The sequence below is a fragment of the Solanum tuberosum genome, unplaced genomic scaffold (genome assembly GCF_000226075.1).
Source record: "Solanum tuberosum cultivar DM 1-3 516 R44 unplaced genomic scaffold, SolTub_3.0 scf00028, whole genome shotgun sequence".
Taxonomy (NCBI): Eukaryota; Viridiplantae; Streptophyta; class Magnoliopsida; order Solanales; family Solanaceae; genus Solanum; species Solanum tuberosum.
In genome coordinates this window covers 372,583-382,292 of record NW_006238954.1, presented here as the reverse complement: position 1 = coordinate 382,292, position 9,710 = coordinate 372,583, and the positions used below count along the sequence as shown (strand labels likewise).

Here is a 9,710-nt window from a genome sequence, read left to right as displayed (position 1 = left end):
ATAACCGAGAAATCCGTCTGTGACCCGCCCTTTGGACCAATCACAGCCTTCTAAACTCGGTGGATAATGGGCCCGCCCCTCTACCCTTCTCCACTTAAATACCGGGCTTCGCTTTGCATGGTGTGGGGCTTGAACCTGTGACCTAAGCCACAAATCCTCCACCTTTTGCCACTTGAGCTAGGCCTTGGGGGCCATGTTTTCAAACTTGAAATAGGAAGAATTAACTTCCCAATCTTTCAAGAAGAATTGGCTTATGATCAGAAATGACTTTAGAAAGTGTTAGCTGCTTCATTTATTAAAGCATTAGTTCCACTCAGGAAAGATGAGGAATACATCAACTCTCGAGGCTTGAATATCATGTTCTCCTCAGAATCAGGTGCCTGAGCCCCCCTGGAGCTATGTAACTTGGACTCTCCAAATCTGCACTAGTGATTAATAGTGTCTCTTTTATTATGGTCGTTCAGGCCCTTTACATTCCAAGACAGTTTTTTTTTTAGAAATGTAACTATGTATTCACCAGTACCAAGCTGATACTGAATTGGGCAAGTTACAAAGGCCTAGGATCTTACAGGGAATCAAAAAAATCTACAAGTGATTCTGTAGTATCTACTACATAATTCTCTTTATACCAGAATTGAAATGACCAAAAAAAAAAACAATTTAGCTTGATAATCTGTACAGATTTACTTCTATTCTCGAAAAATCTAATGTTCCTCTACTGTTACCATTGCCCAAAAAGAAATCTATTGTTCCTCTCTTTCCAAATGGTCCACCAGATACAAGCTGGTGCTATTGACCACCACTGCTTCTGATAGTATTTTAATCCTCATACATAAAAGGATTTGTGGAACTTTGCCATGTTTCAGATGTTCTAACCATCATAACTGATACACCAAAACAATTTATCCAATTCAACTTTCTGTTTATCTTTGTTTTTCTTATTCCTCTTGCATGTTGTCTTATGTTGTTTTAACTGAATTTGCCTCTTATGTTCCAATTTGCAGAATTATGTCAAGCAATTCATGTTGGAATCCAGCAGATTAATCCAAAAGCTTTGCATACCTTTCCCATTACTAGCTTCCTTGATGTTTCTATAACAGTGGAACTGTGCACCACATGCGAGCTTGCACCTTCGCCCTACCTTGGAAGGGGTAGATGACAGTTTGATGAAAATTCAGTACCAAACCTGCTGAGCATGCTTGACTCTGGGGTCGGAATATGATATGAAAGAAGAACGTTGAGATTCCATGATGGCTCTGCTTCATCATCTGATTCTGAACAACTGAAGAATACTGCTCAGTTGAGTGAATCAAAGTTGTGTCTACTGTCTATAGTTTCTAGTTCTTTCCCATGATGGTCTGTAGTGGATATCATATTGAGGGCCTTAAAATCGATTTTCACTAATCGGCCCAACAACTCTCCATTAAATTTTCTTCACTTAATTCTTCTTTTTATTTCTCTTGCCTTGGACCTTCCTCTTTGGGCCTTTGGTATGGTGTAACAGTTGTTGTCCAAACATTGGCCTGAGTCCCCACGTGGCTAGGCAAGTGTCTACAAGAGATGGGGTGTTTGGGTGAATGCTTGGTTCGAGGGATAGACTTGACCACCAGCTCACTAACCTTCATGCCAAGAGGAACTACTTTTCTGATTGGTTTAGGTTTGTCGCACCAGGCACAAATATCAAGATCAACAATGACACTATATCGGAATTTTCACACAAATCCTTGTCCATTGAAGGTGGAGTTTGTTCCTTGTATCTTCATCAATTTCAACAAATCCCTCACATAAATCTCCTACGATCCCATATGTCTTTGTTACCCAGAAATGCAGTGGAATACCAACGGCTTAAACCTAACTTTGAACCTTCTATCTCGACCACCATTATAGTGACAGTCTTCTTCCATTCCAGAACCAGTCCCCTGCTTCAACTCTTACTGCTGCTTGTCTAGAAGGGAGATAAAAAAAGGAACATGTTATGTTTTAAAGCTGTAATTTTGAGACCTGCAATGATTGGCCACCTGTTGGACAAACCATTTATGAATCGTTTCAGTATTGGGACAAGGTTGAATGAGACGTTGAAACATCTTATCAAGCATTTGGATAGAAATTGACTGTTCATCTCATTGCTAATCTTAGCTTTGCTCGTACCCAACTACATTCCTTGTGGCACCATGTTTTGACACAGTGGAAACCTTGAGCATCAATGAAAGGTTTGATATCTTGGATATATATAGATTAAAATTTGGAGTTGGTATTATTCCCCAAGAACCAGAGAAGCTTTGATATTATTTCCCCCCATCTCCAATTGGAGTTCTTCTCTGGAATAATCATGGCAGGTTTCCTATACCCCAGCCATGCCTCAATCCTTATGTATGTTATTGTAATTTTGGAGGACTATAAGTACACACTTGAATTTTCCTCCCCCATCTCATGCATATGTTTCCCCTCGCTTGTGATCCTGTTTTATAGCTTCACACACACACCGCTAAATTTCTACATCGACTTTGATAGTGCTAGAAAGTCTCCTATTGAGCTCTATTAATGAGAACCACCTATCATCACTAATGTCTAATAACTCGAAAAGAAAATTTAACCAAAATAAAGAGTGTTTTTTTCACCATTGCTAAAGAGGTAACAGAAAATACGTCAGAGAAAGGACCGAAAGAGAGTTTAGAGAGCAGGCCCATTTCCCAAGTCTCAATAACTGCTCTTACAGACTGTATTTCCTGTTAAAATTTTCATTCAGAATTGAACAAGAAGGATGTTGGACTTATTAATCAATGAAAATCAAAATCTTTCGCTGGAATACGAGGGGTTCAAATAAATTAACAAAAGAGAAATTTTGAAAAAATGATGTGAGGCACCGGAAGGCCAGTGTCCTGTGTTTCGAGAAACCAAGTTAGCTACTGTGACCTAGATGAGAATGAATGAAATGTGGGGAAATAGATGCTGGGTTTCATGGGATGCAACAAATAGTTTTGGTGACCTTGATGGAACTAAAGAAACGTAAAGAAATAGATAGATGAATGGGCTTCGACGCATGCTACACGAAGATAAAATGGGATCATAGTCATGTGGGAGAAGAGGAAATTGAGATGTGACAATTTCACGGGGAGGCACTCAGATCCTCTTGTTCAACTTATTCAAGCTAATTACTAGAGTATCTTCCAGGTATGCCGATCAAATCTGGAAACGACATAGAGTTAGATGCAGTAAAGGCATGTTGGATATGCCTAGTCGAATGAGAGTTGACTTTAGTTGGTGTGAATCCAAGAAAGGACAAATAGCTCTATCATCGAATAATCTATGTAGGAACTTTCTGAAATTTCAGCCTTGACAAAGAGCTGACAGAGGCAACATGGAAAGTTACAAATGGTCCAAAGGGAGACAAGGCAGGAAGTACTCAGGGATTGATGGGTTTCTATTAATAGGAGATTTCAAAGAAAGTTCCTCAACTATTATGCAGATGGTTTAACTGAGAACATTCCCAAGTCACAACATTCTTCTTGCTTGTAGGATTCTCTAGTAAATAGAAACTTCCTTTACATCTGAAAATTGTCGGACAATAAAAGAAGGAAGTAGATGAAAAGGTAAGTAGTTGAATAATTATTACTGAATACATGAAACCTAGTTTTCAGGTGTGAAAAGCACAAAGATATTTTTTGTCAGACTAACTAAACACTAATATTCCACTAACTAACATTGCCATTGTATTATGTATCCTTGAATTCAAGGTAAGATGAACACCTTGAATTTACTTTTTTCGAAAACCACATACCAGGGGACAGTAGTAGTAATAGTAAAGGGTATCTATAAATAGAATAATTCAAAATGTGAATTGTCAGTGGAACATCATAATGGATTTTTTCGTCGAAACACTAAAATTGCAGAGGTGAAGAAAGCACTGACATGCAGCACAGATTAAGGGAACATATTCCCAATCATCAGAGAGAAGGCGACAATAGAAATCTCAAGACCATCCTTGGTGTGGCATAAGGTGGCAGCTAATGTGGCTCAAACTGGTGGCTAAATAGTGAGCGAATAGCAATCAGAAGTGTCCAAAACAGTATCTTAATCTGTAAATAGAACATAATTAGAACAGCGGCAGAAACTTAATGGAAGTCTAAGATGTAATAGCTATCCTGTAGACTTTTTTTTATTGAATTTTATAGCACCGCCTTGGTACTCTTTTGATAAAATTTACTTTCCTGTATCGAAAAAAAAAATGTGGCCCAAAAGATGTCAAAATATTTGGGCTAGAGATGTATTATCTGTTTGTTTCATAATTGATATATAATTTTTGTTGGATAACTAATTCGCTTTTAATGACTATTAATGTGTTTGGAGTAGCACATATTTTATTCGAGTGCTTATAGAAATGGTTAAATGTATGGAAAATTGGTTCACCCAACAGGTGGTGTTAGCAAGTGTCAGTCGCGTCTAGGGGATATTCTGGGATGTGACAAAGTTGGTATCAGAGCTTAGGCTTTAAATCCCTAGAGTAGTATTTAGTAGAGTTTTGTTTATATGTATGTGTCCATATTTATGACCTTAAGGCTACTGAATATCAAGGATGTTTTCCCTTTTTCATCCCTTGTTCGTGCGTTGAGTTGAATCAAGTCTAACCTTGAAATGTTATTTCGCAAATGGCTAAAAAACGTGCTTCTTCCGCTGTTGGTCGAACTAATGCATCCGCGGGACGTGGTGTTGGACATGGTACTACCCCTTGTAATAGTAAAGTTGTGGCTCATCAGATTAGGCTCAAACTAGGGCATAGGCCGATCCTCAACCTGGAGTTGTGAATGGGGTCAACCTTTATTTCATAACAATGATTAATTGATTTCCCCCTCTCTTGGTATCAATTTCTAGAAAAATCATGTCGAATACTAAATTCTGCACCTCCAGACTCCCTTTCTTTTGTTTTGGTGTAGTAACCGACTTTAAAGCAATCTCCATTTTCTTTTCTTTCTTCTTCTGTCTATTTTCATAATAAGTGAGAGCCCCCCCCCCCCCCTCAATCTCAAAACTGACCCACATGCTCATTTTGGACGTGGTGTTGGACATGGTACTACCCCTTGTAATAGTAAAGTTGTGGCTCATCAGATTAGGCTCAAACTAGGGCATAGGCCGATCCTCAACCTGGAGTTGTGAATGGGGTCAACCTTTATTTCATAACAATGATTAATTGATTTCCCCCTCTCTTGGTATCAATTTCTAGAAAAATCATGTCGAATACTAAATTCTGCACCTCCAGACTCCCTTTCTTTTGTTTTGGTGTAGTAACCGACTTTAAAGCAATCTCCATTTTCTTTTCTTTCTTCTTCTGTCTATTTTCATAATAAGTGAGAGCCCCCCCCCCCCCCATAACCCTCAAAATTGACCCCATTGGCCTTATTCATCATTAAAAAATATTCTAATGGACACATATAATGCATCCATCTCTGGGTCAAGGAGTTGGGTATCCAAAGGTTCAGCTTCATCAACAAACCAATTCTCATGAACTTTGATCTCTGTCAGCTAAAGGGCATCTGAAGCGAGGGAAAGGAATAATACTCCCCACTGAAGTTGTCATTGTATCATCAACCATATCGAGGACACCTCCACCATGTAGAGAAGTCTCCTAAATTTCAAAATTGGTGTTGACAATGGGAATTCTTTCAAAAAGAAGAGGATAATAAGAACTCTCTTGGGTCCTTGTGTAGTGCATTTTTTCTCCATCAATGGATCATTATCTAAGGCTGCAAACCTATTTGTGGTGTGGATTTTGTGGCTCACTTTTGACTCCTTAATAGACCTTGAATTAGGCTTAATAAAATGAGAGACCCCTCGATCCAATGTTGTGAGCTTAGAAGTAAGTTGACCCAATCTGAGTTTACCTAAAAGGGTAATCCTAATTGAAGCTACAATAGCATTAAAAAGGTTGCTCATGTGAGGTTTTCTGATGTCCTAAGAAAATTCAAATCGAGATTCTTTACAACGAAGGCTTGCATTAAAAAAAATCTTCAATTCTCATTTCATTAAAATGATAATGCTAATTGAAGCTCCAATAGCATCAAAAGAGTTGCTCAATCGATGTGATATAGTTTGAAGATCCTAAGAGAAAAATGAAGGTTCCTTAATACTACAGCATGATTAAAAAGAGTCAACAATACTATTATTTTTACCCCAAACGGAATGGCAGGGTTCAAAGTATGAGGATCAAAGCATCTAATAATAAAAACATTCTTTTGAGACGGAGAGAGCATCAAGAGTTGTTCCTGAAAACAAAAATGTTGAAGACCTTCACAACATTGTATGAGGACAATTCAAGGTAGGGAAGGCCCTTTACTAAAAAATAATGAGTATTCGAGTAAACTAGAAAATATGATCTTTGTGATCCACCTTTTTTATTTTAAAAGCTAACTTATTAACCAACCATCCCTTGCTATTGCCCTAATCTTGACATAGTGTTGCAACCAAAGTCAAAATTATTTTATATGAAATTTATTCCAATTCTTCGTGAATGCCAACCACAAAGAATTGAAATTTCATCATATGTGGTCATAAAAATGATTAAAATCATACCACAACTACCCAACGCAAACATAAAACCAATAGTCATTTTACATCTTTTTTTGGGCACAAGATGACGTGGTGACAGTGTCTTTTGTTTAGGGGGTCAAATTACCAGCCACCAAATATTAGAATATTGTGAATTTGCAAATGATGAACCAGGAAAATACTTAACACACTGGTGTTTGCACCAAACATGTTAGAAGTGTAAATTGAAGTAAGTAGTGCAAAGACACATGCAAATCTAATTGGTTCGGAGCCAAGAGCTAGTGCAAAGTAAGTATAGTATTTTTATCGGCTGGAAATGTAAACTAACCGTTAGGCAATCTTCAGGCCTAAATACAGTAGGAACAATTGCTGCGGAAGCCTTTGAATCAGCATCTCCACCTTCAATTTCGCCCTCGACCTGCTTAGCTTCGGAATTCGGTTCGGACCCATCAGTAGAATCTGAACAAAAGAATCGCCGATACAAATAGGGGCCTCTACTGTTTGAACTTCTTAAGGAACCTAAAACCTGAAGCAATGGCGTATTCGACTCAGTTCCACACCGAACTTGAGGGGTAAACGACGTTGTGACGGCGTGGAAACGATTTTGCAGACATGAGGATGTCAAAACCTTCAACATGGGTGCCAATAATGGGAAAAACTAGAATGAATTGAGGATGTTGATGGGAAAATGGGGGTTGACTATTCGCATGCTAGTTCAAGTAGGGACTGAGGACCGCCATTGACGAGCTTAGTGGAGGAAGCCGTTTTCTGCGACTCACAGCTAAAACCCTCAATAAACCCTCCAAGCTAAACAAATTACCGATATTGTCCTTCAGTTTTAAAAGTCTATAGACTCTACTAGATAGGGGTGCGCATCGGTCGGTTCGGTTCGGTTTTAGGTGTTATTGGTTCGGTTTATCGGTTTTCGGTTTGTAAATACATCAAATCGATAACCAAACCAATAACATATTTCTTATCGGTTTATGGTATTTAACGGTTCGATTTTCGGTTTAACCAATAAGAAAATACTCATATATATTATATACACGATAAGAAAATTTTCAAATAAACCATATGATTTTTCCAGCATTTGGCATGAAAGTAATAATCATAAAAGTAACAATCATTTTTCTTGCAAGTTTAGACACTAGACACATTCAAAGGAAAAAGTGTGAAAGTAACAATCGTTTAACCATTAACAAAAAGTGTGAAAGTAACAATCGTTTAACCATTAACAAAAAGTGTGAAAGTAACAATCGTTTAACCATTAACAAAAAGTGTGAAAGTAACAATCGTTTAACCATTAACAAAAAGTGTGAAAGTAACAATCGTTTAACCATTAACAAAAAGTGTGAAAGTAACAATCGTTTAACCATTAACAAAAAGTGTGAAAGTAACAATCGTTTAACCATTAACAATAAGATTAGTAAATTTAGTATAGTCTTATTGGGTTATCGGTTTAACCATTAACAAAAATTATAAAACCGGAAACCGAACCAATAACCCAATAAAAAAATTTGCAAAACCGTTTAAAAACCGTTAGCCCAATAACCCAATATCAATAAACCAATAGTATTTTTTTCGGTTCGGCTTATTGGTTAAATCGGTTTTTGCACACCCCTACTACTAGATACAAGAAGTCCCTAATATATGTTAAATAAAAAATTTATATGATTTTAAAATTAGAATAATTTAAGTTATTACTTATTGTAATTTATAATATATATAATAATTTTGTATAATTTTTTACTATTTTTTATTTTCTTTGTTTTAATGTACGTAGTATAGGTGAAATTTCAAGAATTAATCAAATTTTTAATATGTTTTTTAAATATTTTAACTTGTTAATTATTGTAATTTATAGTATTATTTTTCTGTAATTTTTAAATATGTAACATACTAAAAAGCAAAGTAAGACAAATAAATTGAAATGGAAAAAAGTACTAAATATAAATAGAGGAAGTTAAAGTAGAAGGACAAATTGGTCAATTCACCGAATGACCCGAGTTACTCATATTTCTTCAGTTGCTAATTATTGTGATTTATAATTTTTAAATATATAACATACTAAAAAAAAAGTAAGACAAACAAATTGAGACAGAAAAAGTACTAAATATAAATAGAGGAAATTGATATACTACTTTTTTGTAATTTTTATTTTAAGTACATAACATATTTTAAAAAGGAAAGTAAGACACAAACAAAGAAAATACTAAACATAATTATAGAAATTAAAATAGAAAGACAAATCGATCAATTGAATAACTACCCATAAGCTCCTCGATTCCCTTCTATGTAAGAAAAAAATTATAAGAAAAAAAAATAGAAATTAATTTAGGCTTCTTCAACATTTATTCCTTAAAGAAAAACAAAAACTTATATATTTATAATAGACACAAGTTTCTGTGCTAGCACTGATTCAATATCTGTTATTTTTTGTCTCAATTATGTGACATCGCTAAAATTTAGAGAGTCAATTAAATTTTAATATGATTTTAGATATTTTAAGTTGTTAATTATTGTAATTTATAGTACTTTTGTAAGTAATTTTTAAATAATATATGTTACTCCCCTTGTCCCAATTTATGTGGAATCAATTTAATTTTTTATGTCTTTAATTTTTAACTCTTTTTAGAGAAAAGACATAAAGTGACACCTGAACTTGTCCCGAATTTTCAAAAAGACACCATAACTATGCGGGCATCCTATTACCCCACTAAACAATTTTGAACTAATATTATTACATCATTTTTTGTCCATCTGACATAGAGAGTGTGCACTCTCTCAAAGAGAGTGAGCAACCTAAAATTACTAATATAATTTTATTTTTACAAGTATTTTATTATAAAATATATTTTCTTATTTTTCTTATTATTTTAACTTTTTTCGTTTTTATTTTTTCTCTTTCTTTCTTCTTTCTTCTTCAAAAATGCATTGTCATCTCCATTGAAGTTTCTCACTTTCAATGTCACCATTTTTACCACAACTTCGCCTTTCTTTTTTTACTACTATTAGTTTTACTCTCTTTAATTTTAAAATTTTATCTAAATATTTTCTTACATTTCGAACAATTTGATAAACTCATTAGATTTTCTTATCATGTCTTATGAGTGTCAAATACTGAAGACTCTCTACTATCATTCTGTATAAGGAGACATCTACCAGACTTC

The 9,710-nt window shown here is 35.3% G+C and overlaps 1 protein-coding gene across 1 annotated transcript in view; it reads right to left on the bottom strand.

Annotated features, from left to right (window-relative positions):
- The window catches only part of LOC102590267 (lon protease homolog 1, mitochondrial-like), a 35,627-nt gene extending 28,293 nt beyond the window's left edge, over positions 1-7,334 (bottom strand). The window contains exon 1 of the mRNA XM_006341758.2: positions 6,869-7,334. Within this exon, the coding sequence (XP_006341820.1) occupies positions 6,869-7,177 (309 nt within the window). The 5' untranslated portion in view covers positions 7,178-7,334. The remainder of the gene's footprint in view (positions 1-6,868) is intronic.
- Between the last annotated feature and the right edge of the window lie 2,376 nt (positions 7,335-9,710).